The sequence below is a fragment of the Equus caballus genome, chromosome 6, assembly GCF_041296265.1.
Source record: "Equus caballus isolate H_3958 breed thoroughbred chromosome 6, TB-T2T, whole genome shotgun sequence".
Taxonomy (NCBI): Eukaryota; Metazoa; Chordata; class Mammalia; order Perissodactyla; family Equidae; genus Equus; species Equus caballus.
In genome coordinates this window covers 94,848,523-94,868,846 of record NC_091689.1, presented here as the reverse complement: position 1 = coordinate 94,868,846, position 20,324 = coordinate 94,848,523, and the positions used below count along the sequence as shown (strand labels likewise).

General features: G+C 38.4%; 1 protein-coding gene across 2 annotated transcripts in view; it reads right to left on the bottom strand.

The window, feature by feature from the left end:
* IRAK3 (interleukin 1 receptor associated kinase 3) overlaps window positions 1-20,324 on the bottom strand; it is a 64,390-nt gene that overhangs the window by 24,191 nt on the left and 19,875 nt on the right. Inside the window, exons 2-7 of one of the 2 annotated variants that reach the window (XM_023644101.2) lie at window positions 19,699-19,881; window positions 10,886-10,950; window positions 9,937-9,991; window positions 8,518-8,669; window positions 4,705-4,769; window positions 132-246 (exon numbers count right to left, since the gene is read on the bottom strand). In XM_023644101.2, the coding sequence (XP_023499869.1) occupies window positions 132-246; window positions 4,705-4,769; window positions 8,518-8,669; window positions 9,937-9,991; window positions 10,886-10,950; window positions 19,699-19,881 (635 nt within the window). The remainder of the gene's footprint in view (window positions 1-131; window positions 247-4,704; window positions 4,770-8,517; window positions 8,670-9,936; window positions 9,992-10,885; window positions 10,951-19,698; window positions 19,882-20,324) is intronic. The other variant, XM_023644102.2, reaches the window with a different exon arrangement.

The following is a 20,324-nucleotide window of genomic DNA, read 5'->3' as shown; positions in this document are numbered from 1 at the left end:
CTTGGGAAACCCATTGTTGCCTATCCCCTCGTGCGGACACTCATTGGCCTCCGGCTCTCAGAAGGTTTCAGCAGCTCCCCCCGGGGCTTCAGAGGGTCAGGGCATCGGGCAGAGTGATAGACAGGACTTACTACACACTGCAGTCTGTCAAAAAGGGACCCATTTCTCATATACGGATAAACCAGGCAGAACTTGTCACTCTCTGTAAAATATGCAGCCAACTCCAGAATGTTTGGATGATGAAACCTTGAAACAAAAGATTTTTAAATCCATCAAATTGTTTATTCAAATAGGAAATGAATAACACTCTGGTTGGGAGTGATGAAGTGAGATGGGGAACTGGTCTAAAGCGGAATATAAATTTGACTAAGTGAGAAGTAATTTCACCAGACACGTGACACAGATTTGTTTTCCAAATTGGTCTAAGCGTTCTGACAAATACTAGCCACTCTGATTGATTATGATCATGCAAATATAAATAAAATATCCAAATATAATACAGAAAATTTAAGAAAGTAAAGCATTCTTAAGATTTGGGATGTTGGGAATTTTACAACACATAGACAACAATATTTTATATTAACTTAGTTTTATCAACATGAAACTCAGTATAACTTATTAATTAAATAAATTAAGATAATGCAACAGAAATGACCCATTTCATTGCTTTAGGCACAGATGTGTAAGCATAGGCACCAGAATAGAGTAGAGAAGACTGTTTTTATTCATCCGTTTACTGAGGACTACGGTGTCAGATACCGTATGAGGCACCATTCACACAGCTAAGAGACCTCCAATGTTTTCACAAAGCATGTATGGTTATTGAAAATCCACGTGACCAGTAAAGTTTGATGTTGACAAACACATTATCGATTTTAATCACAGAATTCTACGTCAGTGTAATATATATTTTTCAAGCTCCTTTCCTTAAACACTCTATTTCCTGAATGCATGCGTCATCACTGTGAAAACCAATGGGATGCAGGTAACAATTAAGAAATATAAAACAGGTGAAATTCACACACACTGTGAACTCAGTTCAATTCAACAGTTATTTATTGAACACCTTTTATGTCCTAGGCATGCTTGGGGATATTAAAAATAAATAAAGCTGTTGGGTTTTTTTTTTAAAAAAAGGTTCTATTATTTGTTTCTTCAGTATCAAAACTTTCCTATAAAACACATACCACACACATACGCTTACATCTATGGCTCCCATATATACACGTATATACGTCTTCTGATTCTTTCTATTCCTCCTTCCTCAAACACAGAGAGAGACTTTCATTTCTAAATATGTAAAGAAGTTCTGTGACACAAGATCCTTATACCTGTTATGATTCAGACCATATCTATATGATGAAAAGCAAACAGCTGAAAAGGAATTGAGCTAGTGTACTTGGCTGCTTAAGGAGCTAATCTATTCCACTAGTTGGTTGATTCTCCTGCAACTTAAAATATTTCAGAGAGAGAAATTTTTTGGAAAGCAGTAAATAGCAGACCTCATATAGACACAGCCATGGCCTGGGGCTCTGCTCTCCTGCTCACAGAGCAGAATGACCATTTGCTTATTTTAAAATATTACCAAGCAAGCAGAAAATGAGTCTATGGACCCATCTCACCCATCCTTTATTTTTAAGTCAATGGGATTTTAGATTATAGATCTGAAGGTCAGCAGATCTGACACCTTTTGAAATCAATTCAACAAGTACTTCTGAGTGTCTAGTACAGATAAAACAGGATCCGAGGCACCCTGATGTGGGACAGCAGAAAGGTTTGAGCCTCAGACAAACCTGGGTTTGAATCTCTGGTCTTCTTTTTACCCACTGTGTGAACTTGGGCAAGTTATTTCTTCTCTACGATCTGCACTGTGTCCCCCACCAAATTCATCTGTTGACGCCCTACCCCCATGTGATGGTATTTGGAGATGAGGACTTTGGGGGATAATTAGGGTTAGATGAGGCATGAGGGTGAGGCCCTCAGGAGGGGATTGGTGCCCTTATAAGAAGAAACACCAGAAGTCTGCCCCCGGTCTTTCCACCATGTGAAGACCAAGAAGGTGGTCATGAAGAAGACCAAGGAGGAGAGCCGTGAGCAGGAAGCAAACCTGCCTTGATCTTTCCAGCCTCCAGAACTGTGAGAAAATAAATCTCTGTTGTTTAAACCACTCAGGTTATGGAAGTAGACAAAAGACCCACTTCCCGAGATTCTTATGGAAATCGAATGAAAGGTGGAACCTTTAGGCAAGGGCCAGGTCCTCAAAAATTGTCAGCTCCCATCCCTTCCCTTGAGGAAGGTGGAAAAAAAAGAATCAGAAGCCACTAGCTAAGGAGTTCACAATTCTATTTAAAGGCACTGGGATTAAGTAGGTCCCTTAATATTAAATGAAAACAACTCTTCCTCAAGTCTCAGTTTAGATGTTACTTTTTCCAAGACGCCTACTCGGCTGCCCTCCCCACAAGTTACCATTTCCTCCTTCTTTGGCTCTGTGCCTCCTCAGCTTAGCACTTAGTTTACTGCACCTGCCTGTTTACTTGAGTATTTCTCGCCTGATCCCACTGCAGACAGTATGTTCTGCAAGGAGAAGGCTGCATCTGACTGACTCATGGGTAAACGTCCGAGGAGAGGAAGACCCAAGATGCTTTAGGCAACAAGATGCATCCTGTAAAAAAGTAGGATCTCCCTGAGTTTCCTAACTGCAAAATGGGGATTGTTGTGAGGATTAAAGAATCGTTACATGGGAAGCATTTGGTGTGGGGCCTAGAACTAAACAAACATTAGCAATATAAATAGTAATGATGGCACACCCTGAACGCTCACCGTCGTGGAGGTGTGAACCCTCTCTAAATTAATATGTAAGTACCTCACCAGAAGAAATCCAAATGGATCAGATATATATCTGTACAAAATGAAATCATAAAAGTGTTTGGAAAAAAAATGGCTGAATCATTTTATAACCTTCCAGTGGGGAAGGCCTTTTAAACTATGATATAAAACCCAGAATCCATAAAAGAAAATATAGATTAAATTTCAACTACACGAAAACCATTTCCACATGGCAAAAACTAGAATAAGCAAGAACAAATGACAATCTGGTAAAAAATTATTTGTATCTTGTAACATAAAAACGGGGCTAACTTTCTCTAATATATAAAATGTTCCTATAAGCCATAAAGAAAAACACCAACAGCCTAATTAAAAAATAGGCAAAGGATATTATCATATATGTCATAGAAAGGGAAATATATCTCCTTATATGTGAAAAGATTCATTCATAATAGAAAAAGAAATCTAAACTTCACTGAGAAACCATTTCTACTTAGTGGACTGGCAAAAGTTAAAAGTTAAGAATAACACTGTGTTGATGAGAATCTGGGGAATCAGGCAGTCTCCCGTATAACTGGCATAGTGTAAACTGGTATAACTTCTATTGGAGGACAATTCGTTAATATGTAATGCACATAACCATTTGGTCCTATAATTTTATGTACGAGAATTTATCTTAGATATATTCAAACAGGTATGAAATAACATATATATAAGGTTTTCCTGTTTCAGCACTATTTTTTAATAATAAAAAATTAGAAAAAAATCTAAAAATGCATCAATAGGAGAATGGATGATTAAATCACAACACAGCACACCAGAGAATACTAAAATAAGAACGAGAACAATGTATTTACACTACCTCTTGTGCGACAAGAGGAAAATAAGAAAACAAAACATATATATGCTTATGTATAACATATCCGCGGAAAGATACACAAGACACTGATGACTCTCTTGCCTTTGGGGAAATCAGCTGGGTGGCTGCATGGTAATAGTGGATGAAAATCTTTTCTTGGTTTACCCTTTTGCAATTTGGGAATTTTGAAATGTTCGAACTTCACCAAAAACACCTAAGCTTTATTTTTCATTTTACTTTTTTCTTTTTGGTGGGAGCCAAAAAGCAAATAAATAAAGCTTAAATATAAAAACCCTCTACTATTCCAATCTTGGTATAGTTTTTTGTTGACTAAATGATATATATTAAGTTTTTATGATTTTCCGGCCCTGGATGTAAAAGGAGAAGGATTTTGTGTAATGCCTTCCCCAACCCCCACTTCACATATTGGTTTAGAAAACATCTGAAAAGAACATTTTCTCTTCATAAAGGGTGATGAGTGAACTCTATAGGGTTAGGGGCCCTCGATGAGGCCGGCTGCACAGCTGCAGAGATGAATATATAAGAAAATGAAGTCATTCTCCTTTGTCTCCAAGGACTCCTAGGTGCATGAATGAATTCCCAGAAAATAATATGCACATCAAAAGCACTTGATTTCTTTGTCTAAATCTCTCTTCCTGAAGAGGGTTATCCTGATGAAACAGTTTCTTTACTGGAATGTCTCTAAGGAAGGGGAAACGGTAAAATATATACAATTCTAATGTTCTAAGAATTACTTTACATTCAGCCATGTTAGTCACACATGATTTAACCCACTTCCTTGTGACAGTTTCTTGTTAAAACATGTTCGAGCGAATTATGTAAATGGTCTACTTTAAAATGTATTCTAAGGAATATACCAAGGCAGATGTCAAAAATTTACCCAAGGTTGTACTATCCAAGCGGCAGTTATGACATGCCAACCACGCCAAGCTCGGAGCTGCAGAATCAAAGATGAAAACCAGGCACAAAGGGAGAAATTCCAGACAAGAGATACTCACAGTAGTAAAACTTCAAGCTCAGATAAAAAGCTCTTCCATTGTTGCTTACATTGCATTTTTTTCTCCTAAATATCACACAGAAACACAAGAAAAAAATTCAGGAAAAGATCTCTATTTCTGGGATTCTTAACTCAGAGTCTACAGTCTCCCTGAAATTAGATCAAGTTTTTGGTGTAAACGCAAATGAATGTTTTTCTGGGGAGAGGATCCTTAGCTTTAATCAGATTTTCAAATATCCATTAACCCCAAACAATCAGAACCACCGCTCTCAGGCTGTGCTTTCAGGGGCCATTTCTATAGTTCGTTACTAGAACCATTGCTCTTGAATTAAAAGTTTTTTATGCAATGTACCATGTTGTCATATTTTATATTCAAACTCTTTCACCATATTTTGCACACATTTACACAAATTCAAAAATGTTATTTGTATTCAAAGAAAATCCCATGACAGTTAGAAACTCCCCACTTGACCTCACAAAGAATCCAGTTCGTAATAGCTGTGTTCCGGTAAGAAGCGATTACACTAACTCGGCATTTATGACTTGGTCATTTGCATGTGTTGGTTCAAGTTTACCTTTGTACTAATTTTGAAAACATGGGCTTACGAAGCAAATGAAAAATATCACTCCTTACTTCAAGGAGGCTTCAGAAGCTAGCCCAGTGCCTGACACACGAATATTTACTGAATAAAATAAAGAATTCAGTAACGTTGTACTGAGCATCTACCCTGTACCGGGCACTGCCCTCGATGGCTTCTTATGCCTGAGACCACTGCATGTCTCTGAATCTCAGATGCCTAACTCCCACCACGAAAGGGTTAAATTAAGAGCACTCCCAAGCCCCTTGGCTGTGAGGTTCTGTCATTTGCAAGCTGTGGGACCCGGCAGTTTGTAGAGCTCTCTGTCCTCAGGAAGAAAGGGAGAGAAATCCAACAGGAATTCTGGAAGCTATTTTCCAAGTTAATCCAGGAAGTCAGAAACAATAAACTAGGCTAACAAATCATTTTCAAGGACCACTTTATGAGAATTTATATTTTCAAAAACCCTTGACCTGGGAGCCAAGTGGATTGGGTTTCAGGCCCATCTCTGACACTCACTATTTGTGACTTTTTCTCACTTAACCTTCCTGAGGTCAGTTCTCTTAATCGGGAAAATGAAGGGGCTGGTTTGCGTGTTCATGCTAACCCAGCACGCTTGCTACGCAAAGTGTGGTCTGAGCACGAGGAACGTCAGCTTCACTGGGAGCTGGCGGGAAACGCTGAATCTCAGCTTCCTGCCCAAATGTGCTGAATCAGAATCCACAGCGTCAGAGGATCTGCAGGTGATGTGGATGCACCAATCTAACAAATCTAGTACATTCCCTCTGAGAAAGGTTATGGAAGTTAACGACCCAGTGGCACAAAACTGCGCTTCTTGTAAGAAATGCTCTGTGACTAAGGCTTCATTAAATCATCTCAGCTTTCCTGACAAGTTTGTGTGTGTGTGTGTGTGTTTGCGTGTAGGACTTTGTACAGTCTCTAGGTCATTAGTAATTTTGTTCCCTCCTGTCTTTTGACTACTAGTGATCAGTAACTAAATTCATGAAAAGGACATATGTACTTCACTCAATTCATCCAAAAACATTTATTGAGCAATGACAACAGGCCAGGCCCTATAATAAGGCTCTGGGATACAAACATAAACAAGAGCTCTTTAAAGAAAACCATCTCATCTATTGGGAGAGGTGCATGGAGAAATCAATATGTACTACGAGATAATGCTATGATCCTGTGGCTACACTTAAGAGGGTCACAAAAACCATACTGGAGGGGTTGGAAGCAATCAAGGAAATGATGATTATCTTGGAACAGGAAGGGAAGGAGATCTAGGGGCAAAGACATCCCATTTTGAAGCCAGATGCCTGGAAAGAAAACCCCCAGAAGAGAGTGTGAGTTGGTGGCAGCTACAGAGAGACGAGGAAAGTGGATGGATGGAGCCTTTGGGGAGATGGCCCTGGGCTCAACCATAAGAGAATGTACAAATGGGGCCAGGAACACACCGGCCCTAAGAGACAGGTTTCAGTTAGGCCTCCTCTCAAGCAACCACGTTTTTTCTGTTGAATAGTTTTACCAGTCGATTGTTTCATGACTTTATTAGACCATTCATCTTCTCAGGAATCTTGAGATGTTTATATAGAATTAGTGGCAAAATGCAACTTGGGGAAATAGAGAAATCAGGTTAATATTTTTTCTTAAAAAAAAAAAGACCCTGTAATGTCAGCTGCAAAATAAGACTCACCTTAGATCCCTCCTCCCGCCCCGTTTCCCAGCCCTATCTAACAGGTCACCAGATGTGGTCCATGTCATGTCATCTCTTAGGCTGACTTGCTCCTCATCATCCCCACTGCGTCTGTTCTGATGCTCAGTGGTGATCAACACTGGCTACACATCTCAACCACCTGGGAAGCTTTTTAAAAGTACTGATGCCTGCCTCCCCACCACTACTCTGACCTAACCGGATGCTAACGGGCTCATTTTTTAGAAGCTCCTTAGTGATTTTGAATGTTAGAGTTGAGGACATTGGTGTAAGCCTTATCCATGTCTTAGTTTACACATCGGAAATATCACTCTACCACGTCTTTCTGCCTCCAGTCTATTCTTGCCGTCTTTCCTCCAATATCTCCTGCACCTTCAGTCCATCATCTAACCTGGAATAAAGTTGTACTTCAAAAACACAAAGCTAGTCCTTTCCCTCTCCTACTTAGAAACCATCCATGGACTTAATCTATCTTTCCAGTATCATCTTTTGTCACTACATTCCCACCCCCAACACTAAACTCTACTCTACTGAATGATCTGTTATCCATGAGTAAGACACACGTGTTCATGCCTGCTCCTTTAGGCCTTTGCACCTGCTATTTCTCCCTCACTGCCTGCCAAAATTCTACTCATCCTTCAAAATCCAGTTGAAAGGTCACTTCCTTTCATCCACTTTTCCATTTGTTTATTGCAGAAATGTTCATTGAGGGTTACTCTGTGCCAGGCATCCTTCCGGGTGCTGGATGCGCCCCTCCTGCGGCTATCTTTTACATGCTCCCTTTTGGATAAATCTCTGCTAAAGTACTTCTCACACCGCAGTTGAATCTTTAGCTGGCTGTTTCCCCCATAACGGAGAGCTCCTTGAGGACGGAACTACGCTTCATTTGTCTTTGCGTGCTCAGCCCTCAGCCACAGAAGTTTAGTAAAGCTTTATTGACTGTTGACTAACAATTGAGGACACAATGAGCATTCTTCTGGGTGTATGCACCCTTATCTCTTCCTGACTCCTGAGTTTGATCCATACCTTTTCTGCTTTGCTGGCTGCAGTCACCCAGTGTTTCCTAACCTCCTAGTCTGATCTCTTCCTACCTTCCTATCCATGTGACCTGTGATAGAAGATAATGTATCGAGGAGCACCGAATGCTGACCTGTTGCATTGCCTGTGAAGCTGCCTGGAGAAGACACTGCCCATCCTAAAAACCATGAAAACTGGAGCAGACCAGCACAATCTGACCATCTTAAGCAAAGTCCCGAAGGTCCTACAAAGCTTTTCAGAAAAGTCTTTCCCATACAGTACATCTGGGGATGGAACGGATCTAACTTCCACATTCCTGCAAGACATGCATTCATTTCTCAGTCATTTCTCCAGTCACCTGAGGTCATATATCTTATTTCCATTTATGAAATTTTATTTTCAAATACACCTCCTTTCAACATTGATGAAAAATGACACGTTCTATATGAAATATGAGCAAATAAATGGAGGCGATATCCTGCGATAGTAATTCTTTCCATACCTGTTTAAATAATTTAACGGCATACGTTCGGTTTTGGATCTCCACTCTGTACACCTCAAAAATCTCCCCTTCTCCAATTAGGAAGTCTTTGTGGAAATTTTTGGTTCCTTCTGTGATGTTTTGAAAGCTGATAGAAGGTTTAAACAATATTCCTTAGGAAGGAAAGTAGGGAAAAAATAAGTTACTTTTCTCTTTTTAAGAATCAAGGCCATCATTAGAAAGAATTAGAAAGAACCAGGACTTCCATAGAGGAAATCCATCAGAGCCCAGTGGAAAGTCAGGAGAGCAAGGCCCAGCCCGCCAAACTGAGCAAGCCACCCACTGTGTGCTCTCTGCACATTTACTCGGGTCTGTCTCCGCCATTCCACACAGCAAATGGCTTTTTAGGTATTTGAACAACAGCACTCTGATTCTATCACTTTCCCAAAGAGATCAGCTGAGGAGCTTAGTGAGGGAAACTTGTCCAAGACTCCGTGTCCTCATCATTAGATCAACAGATTCCTGTTGACCCACTATGGACCTAAAACCAGTTAAAAAAAAACTACCAAAGTGCAAATCTTGATATGACTAAACAATACTCCCCATGCATGACCAACAGAAACATTTTTCATGAGCCAAATCCTCTAAACGCCTAACTTATTTCCTCAGAGTAAATAAGGAAGATGCTTCAGCTTTTTAAAAATTCATCTAAAGCAGAGATTGGGAGAAAACGTTTAAAAGGTAATCAAATACAAATTCCAAGGGAAAAGCCTGGCTTAATCCCTCCGAGCCCAATTTTGGCTCTATTTCCACAATTCATGTTTGACTTAGACCTTACTGCTAAACCTCAAAGGACCAAAACCTTGTCTAACTTTTCCAGTTCTCTTTGGAACCAAAGAAGCATCAGATCTAGTGGCAAAGATTAGGCAAGGCAGCCTTAACTAGCCATTAAAGCTCATCAGGATGATTCTCAGGGAGAACTCAATTATTCTCCCTGCTAATAAAGTAGGAAAGTTGATATGGAAAAGAACTGGATTTTCATAGTGACCTTCAGCATTGCTCTTCACACATCTCTAAAGAGCACAGCAAGTGCTACAAAAATTTCTAAAACTATATAAAGCCCAACGTAATTTTTTAAATGTTTTCCCATGACACATAAAAATAGCAAATTTCACTAACAGAAAATAAGAAATCCCCTTAAGTGAAGAAACCACAAGTATGTTCCTCATTGGCCCATGGATTTTTAACATGACAATAACATATCACCCATCAGAACCATGTGTCAGTCAAAATTGTGACTGTTTCGAGATCCATGAAAATTTTATTGTGAATCTGCATAATAATGAATAGTTAATATGTTGATTGAATATTTCTCCCACTAAATTCACTTAAAGGAAAGCATGATTTAAAGAAAAGTTGGGTTTTTGGTTTTTTTCTTACCTTTTTCATTATGTTTAGGAATAAGAACATTATCCACTGTGACATTGGTTGTTTCCTAAGAGAAGAAACACATATTAAAGTAATTCCACTTCATAAGTCCAGAAAGAAGAGAACCTCAACAGAAATCCAAAGCTCCCCTGGGACTATACAGTGCAGTAGAGTGGAATCTAATTTAGGAGAAAGCTAGTAGAAAGCAAAGTTATTCACTTCATTCAATAGTATTCATTGCCATATATATTTAAGGCTTCCATACCAACTCTAAAAACTCAAGTATCAATGTCATAGTCCATTACAGTCAATTTTTTTTTTTTTAAAGATTGGCACCTGAGCTAACAACTGTTGCTAATCTTCTTTTTTTTTTTTTTTCTGCTTTATCTCCTCAAACCCCCCCGTACACAGTTGTATATCTTAGTTGCAGGTCCTTCTAGTTGTGGGATGTGGGATGCCGCCTCAACGTGGCCTGACGCGCATTGCCATGTCCATGCCCAGGATCCGAACCCTGGGCCGCTGCAGCGGAGCCCGCGAACTTAACCGCTCGGCCTCGGAGCTGGCCCCTACAGTCAATTTTAAATGACTTCTACTGCTATAAAAATGATCACTGCTAATTTGCTCTAATAACAAATAACAGCAACATGCAGAACGCCACCTAGAACAGCAGAATTAAAAGCTGAGTTAAGACAAAGGCGTAACTCAGAACACTCTTAATAGTTCTAAGGGTCCTCTCTGACAGAACGCCGAGAGGAGAAAGCTCTCAATGCTTCAAACAGCTACGAAGCTCTAATTTCCTGAATCCCCAACTAAACAAAGAATAACGAAAGAACTAAGGCTTTTCTGGTTTTAAAACAGTATTTGCACATGCAGCATTTTTCTATCTGATAATTTCATTCTTTATGCTCAATTATATATGCAACAGAGTTCAAGGGTCATCATCTATGCACACATACTCTACCTTGGGTAACATGCTTGGAAATCCATCTCCCAGGTGACTCTGCTCTGAAGGATTCAAGGCTGCTCCTGAAAGAGAAATAAGGGGAGCTGGATACAAGAAAAATTCTGTGTTCCTAATAAACATGTTTTTCTTTCCTTCTTAGATTATGAAAATAAACACCTTGATAGTGATGTCCATTTCTAAAGCTCAGTGTCATTTCCATTGAATGGTTACAAATGTACATATGTGAATAGCTTCCTAATGGCAAATATTATAACAAACACACTTTTGTTCATTTAAAAATTAATACCTACCTTAAATTATTGTTAGACATCATTACAAATATTAAAGTATAAAGCCAAAAATTGAAAGAATAAAGCAACACTGTTATCAGCTTTTTGTACATATATTTCAAATTTTTACAGTTATGGGATTATACTTCCCTTAGTTTTTTTTTATCCCATCTTGTGCCATAAGGTATTAGAGGTGTGTGTGTGTGTGTGTCTATGTGTGTGTGTATTATCAACCACAAACACCCACCACCCCTCCCCAGTTGTAGACTATAACTTCTGTCTGTTATAGTTGTGTCTGGGCTGAAGTAGTCTGTGTAGCTTCCTAAAAGATTAAAACCCTGCAATATTTTGCCATCACTTCTAACATTTTGGTTCAGGCTTTAGAAAAATTCTATTTCTTCTTCTAGTTTTTCTTAGATTGTGTTCTAATGTTTCTTAAATTATTTTGCTTAGAAGACTGGCAACAAAACATAATCAATTAATAACAAACTTCCTTGAACAACACTATAAACAAATTAGACCTAATAGTCATCTATAGAACAAAACAGAAGAATATACACATATTTTGCAAATGCACACTGAACAGTCTCCAAAATAGACCCTATGTTAGGCAATAAAATGAGCTTCAGTAAATTTGGAAGGATTGAAATCATACCAAACATATTCTCTGACCACATGGAATTAAAGTAGAAATCAGTAACAGAAGGAGATTTGGGAAATTCACAAATATATGGAAATTAAACAACAACTCACAAATAACCAGTGAGTCAAAGAAGAAATCACAAGGGAAATTAGAAAATACTTTTAGATGAATGAAAATTAAAACACAACATATCAAAACTTATGGGATACAGGCTCAGACTGAAGGGGTGGAGGACAATACTTCAAGCAAATAGCAAGGAAAAAAAAGCAGGTGTTGCAATTCTTATAGCAGACAAAGTGGATTTCAAAATAAGACAGGTAAAGAGAGACACACAGGGACAATATATAATGATCAAAGGGACACTTCATCAAGAAGAAATAACGCTTATAAATATCTATGCACCCAACATAGGAGCACCCAGGTTCATAAAGCAACTATTAACAGACCTAAAGGAAGATGTTAAAAACAACACAATAATAGTAGAGGAGCTCAACACCCCACTCACATCAATGGACAGATCATCCAGACAAAAAATCAACAAAGAAATAGTGGAGCTAAACGAAAAACTAAAACAATTGGACTTAATAGACATATATAGATCACTTCACCCTAAAAAAGCAGAATACACATTCTTCTCAAGTGCACATGGAACATTCTCAAGGATAGACCATATGTTGGGAAACAAGGCAAGCCTCTACAAATTTAAAAAAATTGAAATAATAACAAGCATCTTCTCTGATCATAATGCTATAAGGCTAGAAATTAATTACAAGAAAAAAGCTGAGAAAGGCACAAAGATGTGGAGACTAAACAATACACTACTGAACAAGCAATGGATCATTGAAGAAATTAAAGAAGAAATCAAAAAATACCTGGAAACTAATGAAGATGATAACATGCCATACCAACTCATATGGGATACAGCAAAAGCTGTATTAAGAGGAAAATTCATCGCAATACAGGCACATCTTAACAAACAAGAAAAATCCCAAATAAGCAATCTTAAACTACACCTAACTGAACTAGAGAAAGAAGAACAAACAAAGCCCAAAGTCAGCAGAAGGAGAGAAATAATAAAAATCAGAGCAGAAATAAATACTATTGGAACAAAAAAGGCGGTAGAAAGGATCAATGAAACAAAGAGCTGGTTCTTTGAGAAGATAAATAAAATTGACAAACCCCTAGCCAGACTTACAAAGAAAAAAAGGGAGAAAGCTCAAATTAACAAAATCAGAAATGAAAGAGGAGAAATAACAACAGACTCTGCAGAAATACAACGGATTATGAGAGAATACTACGAAAAACTCTATGCTAACAGAATGGATAACCTAGAGGAAATGGATAAATTCTTGGACTCCTACAATCTCCCAAAGCTCACTCAAGAAGAAGCAGACAATTTGAACAGACCAATCACAAGGAAAGAGATTGAAAAAGCAATCAAAAACATCCCAAAGAATAAAACTCCAGGACCAGATGGCTTCCCTGGGGAATTCTACCAAACTTTCAGAGAGGATTTAATACCTATCCTTGTCAAGCTATTCCAAAAAATTAGGGAGGATGGAATACTTCCTAACACATTCTATGAGGCCAACATCACACTGATACCAAAGCCAGACAAGGACGCCATGAAAAAAGAGAACTACAGGCCAATATCACTGATGAACATAGATGCAAAAATTGTAAACAAAATTTTGGCCACCAGAATTCAGCAATTTATCAAAAGGATCATACATCATGATCAAGTGGGATTCATACCAGGGACACAGGGATGGTTCAACATCTGCAAATCAATCAACGTGATACACCACATCAACAAACTGAGGAATAATAACCACATGATCATCTCAATAGATGCAGAGAAAGCATTTGACAAGATCCAACAGCCATTTATGATAAAAACTCTGAACAAAATGGGCATAGAAGGGAACTACCTGAACATAATATTGGCCATATATGACAAACCCACAGCCAACATCATACTCAATGGACAAAAACTGAGTGCCATCCCCGTGAAAACAGGAAGGAGACAAGGATGCCCTCTATCACCACTTTTATTTAACATAGTACTGGAGGTCCTGGCCAGAGCAATCAGGCAAGATAAAGGAATAAAAGGAATCCAAATAGGGAGGGAAGAAGTGAAACTCTTGCTGTTTGCAGACGACATGATCTTATATATAGAAAACCCCAAAGAATCCATTGGAAAACTCTTAGAAGTAATCAACAACTACAGCAAAGTTGCAGGGTATAAAATCAATTTGCATAAATCAGTAGCATTTCTATATTCTAACAACGAACTAACAGAAAAAGAACTCAAGAACACAATACCATTCATAATCGCAACAAAAAGAATAAAATACCTTGGGGTAAATTTAACTAAGGAAGTGAAGGACCTATATAATGAAAATTACAAGGCCTTTCTGAGAGAATTGGATGATGACATAAGGAGATGGAAAGACATTCCATGTACATGGATTGGAAGAATAAACATAGTTAAAATATCTGTTCTACCTAAAGCAATCTACAGATTCAATGCTATCCCAATCAGAATCCCAATGACATTCTTTACAGAACTAGAACAAAGAATCCTAAAATTTATATGGGGCAACAAAAGACCCCGAATTGCTAAAGCAATCCTGAGAAAAAAGAACAAAATGGGAGGGATAACAATCCCTGACTTCAAAACTTACCACAAAGCTACAGTAATCAAAACAGCATGGTACTGGTACAAAAACAGGTGCACAGATCAATGGAACAGAATTGAAAGCCCAGAAATAAAACCACACATCTATGGACAGCTTATCTTCAACAAAGGAGCTGAGTGCATACAATGGAGAAAAGAAAGTCTTTTCAACAAACGGTGCTGGGAAAACTGGAAAGCCATATGTAAAAGAAAGAAAATTGACCATTCTTTTTCACCATTCACCAAAATAAACTCAAAATGGATCACAGACCTAAAGATGAGACCTGAAACCATAAGGCTTCTAGAAGAAAACATAGGCAGTACACTCTTTGACATCAGTATTAAAAGGACCTTTTTGGACACCATGTCTTCTCAGAGAAGGGAAACAATAGAAAGAATAAACAAATGGGACTTCATCAGACTAAAGAGCTTCTTCAAGGCAAATGAAAACAGGATTGAAACAAAAAACAACCCACTAACTGGGAAAAAATATTTGCAAGTCATATATCTGACAAAGGCTTAATATCCATAATGTATAAAGAACTCTCACAACTCAACAACAAAAAATCAAACAACCCGATCAAAAAATGGGCTGGAGACATGAACAGACATTTCTCCAAAGAAGATATACGGATGGCCAATAGGCACATGAAAAGATGCTCATCATCGCTGATCATCAGGGAAATGCAAATCAAAACTACACTAAGATATCACCTTACACCCATTAGAATGACAAAAATATCTAAATCTAATAGTAACCAATGTTGGCGAGGTTGTGGAGAGAATGGAACCCTCATACACTGCTGGTGGGAATGCAAACTAGTGCAGCCACTATGGAAAACAGTATGGAGACTCCTCAAAAAATTAAAAATAGAACTACCGTACAATCCAGCCATTTCACTACTGGGTATCTATCCAAAGAGCTTGAAGTCAGCAATTCCAAAAGTCCTATGCACCCCAATGTTCATTGCAGCATTATTTACAATAGCCAAGTCATGGAAGCAACCTAAGTGCCCATCAACAGATGAATGGATAAAGAAGTTGTGGTATATATATACAGTGGAATACTACTCAGCTGCAAAACAGAACAAAATCATCCCATTTGCAACAACATGGATGGACCTTGAGGGAATTATGTTAAGTGAAATAAGCCAGTTAGAGAAGGCTAATCTCTGTATGACTCCACTCATATGAGGAATTTAAAAATGTGGACAAAGAGAACACGTTAGTGGTTACCAGGGGAAAGGTGGAGTGGGGGGTGGGCACAAAGGGTGAAATGGTGCACCTACAACACGAATGGCAAACACTAATGTACAACTGAAATCACAAAAGATTGTAACCTATGATTAACTCAATAAAAAAAAAAACTTATGGGATGCAGAAAAAGCAGTGCTTAAGGGAAATTTATAGCTGTAAATGTCACCTTAAAAAAGAAGAAAGATCTCAAATCAATAACCTAAACTTGCACCTTCAGGAACTTGAAAAAGAAGAGCAAACTAAACTGAAAGAAGCAGAAGGAAGGAAAGAATTAAAATTAGAGTGGAAATAAATGAAATAGAAAATAGAAAAACAAAAGAGCAAATCAATGAAACCAAAATGGGTTCCTTGAAAATCTCATAAAATTAACAGTCCTTTAGTTAGACCAATCAAGAAAGAAAGAGAGGAGACACAAATCACTAAAACCAAAAACAAAACAAAACAAAAAAACGAAAGAGAAGACATAACTACCAGCCTTACAGAAATAAAAAGAATTATAAGGGAATACTATGAACAACTGTATGTAAAAAATTAGACAACTTAGATGATAGAGACAGATTCCTAGAAAGATACAAACTACTGAAACTAACTCAAAAAGCAATAAACAATCTGAATGGACCTTTAACAAGGTAAGAGATTGAATTAATATTTTACGACTTCTCATAAAGAAAATTCGAGGTCTAGATGGCTTCACAGGCGAATTCTTGGTGGTGGTGGTGGTACCATCAAGTGTATTCCAACTTCTAGTGACCCTGTGGACAGCACAGTAGAACCCTGCTCAGTCTCTGTGCGCCATCCTCTCACCTTCCAGCATTATATCAGACAATCCTCCTCTGCTATTCATAGGGTTTCTGTGGTCCATTTTTTCAGAAGTGGGTGGCCAGGTCCTTCTTCCTAGTCTGGTCTAGAAGCTCCAGTGAAACCTGTCCACCATGGGTGACTCTGCTAGTATTTGAAATCCCGGTGGCATAGCTTTCAGCATCACTGTAACATGCAGCCACCATATGTAGACAATGGCAAATGGGTTGTGTGGTTCCCCGACCAGGAAATGAATCTGGGCCACGGTGGTCAGAGTGCTGAATCTTAACCACTAGACCACCAGGGCTAGCTAGGTGAATTCTACCAAGCCTTTAATGAAGGTTTAACACAAGTTCTTCAAAAATTCTTCCAAAATAGAAGAGGAGGTAACGACTCCTAAATCTGTCTACGAGACCAATATTATCCTAACACCAATGCCAGACAAAACACGACAAGAAAACTATAGAATAATAACTCTTATGAATCCTCCACAAAATATTAGCACAGCAAACCCAGAAACATATGAGAAAAATTATATAACATGACCAAATGGGATTCATGCCAGGAATCCAATGTTGGCTTAATACCAGAAAACCCACGAAATCCAATGACCTAAAATGATAAAAACCCTAGGAATAGAAGAGAATTTCCTCAATTTGATAAAGGGCATCTGTGAAAAGCCCACAGGTAACATCATCCATAATTGTGAAAGACTGAATGTTTTCCCTTTTAGATCAGGAACAAGAAAAGAATGTTTCCTTTTGCTACTTCTATTTAACATTATACTACAGGTTCTAGCCAGGGCAAGTAGGCAAGAAAAAGAAATAAACATCCTAAATAAGATATGATTGTGTAGAACAAAATTTGAAGTTTGGGGGCTGTAAGGGAACTAAAAGTCATTGCCCTTTTGTTGCTCATAAAAAGAGAGACAATACTTCATTGTCATATGAAATTGAAGATTCAAAATGGCTCACCTAAGAAGCCAGCAGAAAGCTGTGGATTTCATGTCAAAACTAGAAAACAACTGCTGATCACTGAAATATAAATGCAAAATGTGATATGTAAGGACATATATGCCAGGAATATAATGACGGCAAGTGAAGATTCTAGTTTCTTGAACAACTTGCCTCTATCCTGAGACCCGCGGGAATGTTTTATGGATGAGACGAAAGCACCTAGTGGCAGCCACCTGATTGCAGGAATAGTGACTGGGAAGAAATACAAGGCCTTTCTCAGCAGGACTCATAAGAAAATCTAAACCTACAAAGTGATCTCTGGAGGCTGGAAAGTGAAGGGCAAAAAATTCCTCTAAAGTGAAAATCATCCCACCAAACTGAACGATTTTAGGGAAAGGTAGACAAAAATGGATATTTGGACGGATAAACGATTACTGGATCACAGATAACTCTGTTCACGGTAGCAACAAAGAAAAACTAGATCTTTAGATGCCTTTTCAGTTGGGAGCTCCAAGTCCTAACTCAGTGAGTAGGTCACGGGAGATGCCTGTTCAGCAGGCTACACGTAACGTTCCCAACGAATCAGCAAGCTGCTGCTTTTAATAAGCTATGCAATTAACATTTTTAAGATTATAATGCAAAGCATGCACTCAATAAATTGCAATTAAGTAATGCTGTTTTCCTCAGCAAAGGACTCACAGCAAGTGCTGGCCTCCTCTTCATCGCAGATTCACCTACTTCCTGGGACAAAGGGCAGTAACTTTCCACCAACTAGCTAATCTCACATTTTAAAAAGTGAAATCAATTTTGCATGTGCAACAGACCAGGAGGCAACCAAGAATGTGGAATTTCTGTTTACTCACAGTCCACATCATTCTCTGCTGCATAAATAAACCACCTGGAGAGTGGAAAGATACCTTAAAATCTATTCCAGAACACTGAAGCATAAAACATACCCGTGTGTCCTATCAAATCGGTGTGAGTTTATATCGTGTGGGTGGTTTCAGTGGCTGGAAAAGGCTCAGATAATGAAAAGGCATTGCGTTTACAGTTCCCAGGGACTCTCTGCATTTTACTTGATCAGCCAGCTTCATAGTGAAGCATTCTGCTCAATGAAACTAAGGGAAGAGAGAGTGTGCAAAAGACAAAAGGGAGTAGCCAAGTTAGACAGATAATATCATAATGGAAGCGTATTGGGAACTGTCTAATAACCCAATAACACGAAAAATCTACAAAATTAAAGTCAATCTGAAGCTTCAGTTTTCTGGTACAAATCCTTCAGGATTTCTTCTTTGTGTTTGAAAGCTTTGGGTGAAAAGGTAGAAGCTCGGGTGCACTAAATATATTATCAAACAGTATGTGTGCAAATACACAGAACTAACAATATGCCTGGATGAAAGAGCCAAAGAAGAAGGATGCTGATTCAAAAGAGTTTCCAACCTAAGAGCCTGAGTCTAGAACTTAAGACCCCAAATCACTTAAGATCATTCTCGTTGAAGTGAAGAAATCTAGGGTGCAATCAACAGAACAGGTGACATTAGGAGATTATTTTATTGATAGAGAATGAATGGTGAAAGCTTCATGAGCTTTACGTATCAGGTTACTCTAAATGTAACAGAAACACAAGACAAACAGAGGGAAGAATGAGGCCACTGTGGAATGGATAGTAAACGAGTAAGGCAGAGTTAGAGGCCATGGAGTAAAACAGCACTGAAGATAAAAGAGAGATCCCAGGATTATTCCAGAGGTATCATTTGCACTGAAATACAGAGGGAAAATCCAATGATACTTTTGAGTTCTAATCACATAGTAAAACAAATTATAGCATTATCTATATTTTTCTCGTGTTGTGATTCTGATTAGGTCTGTGGTTCAGAGTTTTCAGAGTTTTGGACAGAGAGCTGATTCTCTTAGCAAAGAATGAAACATTTAAAAAAGCGTAGTTTGTAAGTAAATACTTTTAGAAAAATCCAAAACCATAAAGTAGTAGAAAGGAATCGGTTGTATAAGTTTGGCAAGAAGGAAGGAAAGTGTCACACACAAAAAAGTGAAGCTGCAAAGCCCCCGTTCAGATAAAAGCCAGAGGTAAGAAATCACTGACACAGCCTGATCAGTCAATTTCTTGGATAAAACGCAATATTTACATTTACAAATTACAATTCCTATAAAACGGACTTGAGAGCCACCTCATAAGAATCAGTGTTTACCATGGTTTGTAATTAAATGGATAGCTCGATGATGCCCCATCTCCTGGAGGATCTGTAAAAGGTCACCGATGGTCTTGTTTTTCTGTGCCCAGGACCAAAGCAATTCTCTCGTTCCACTTTTCCCTTGGTCTACATACTTTTCAATGTGACGAACATCCAGCCAGCTGCTTGAAAGTCGCTCCGCTGTGGAAAGTGTAACAGGAAGAACCAAAGAGTAGTTTACTTTAATTGGAATACTTGGTTTTGTGTACCTTGTATGTTTTATTTCATTTTATTTATAATTTTTTATTTTGAACTAATTTCAGCATATACTCTCACCCAACTTCCCCTAATGTTAACACCTTACATAGCTGAAGTACCGTGATCGGAGGCAGTGACAACTGCAGACCTTATTCTAATTTCAGAAGCTTTTCCACTGACGTCTTTTTTTCTATTCTAAGATCCCATCCAGTTCCCCACATTCCTGTTACTTTTCCTTCATCTGCCCCCATCTGCTGTTCCCGGATCTTTCAGGACAGTGAAATGCTACTGTGTCGGTCTCAGTGCATAACAAGGGGTTCATGATGTCGATGGCTCATCACTGGTGAAGTTAATTTGAGGGCTTGGTTAAGGCGGTGTCTGCAGGT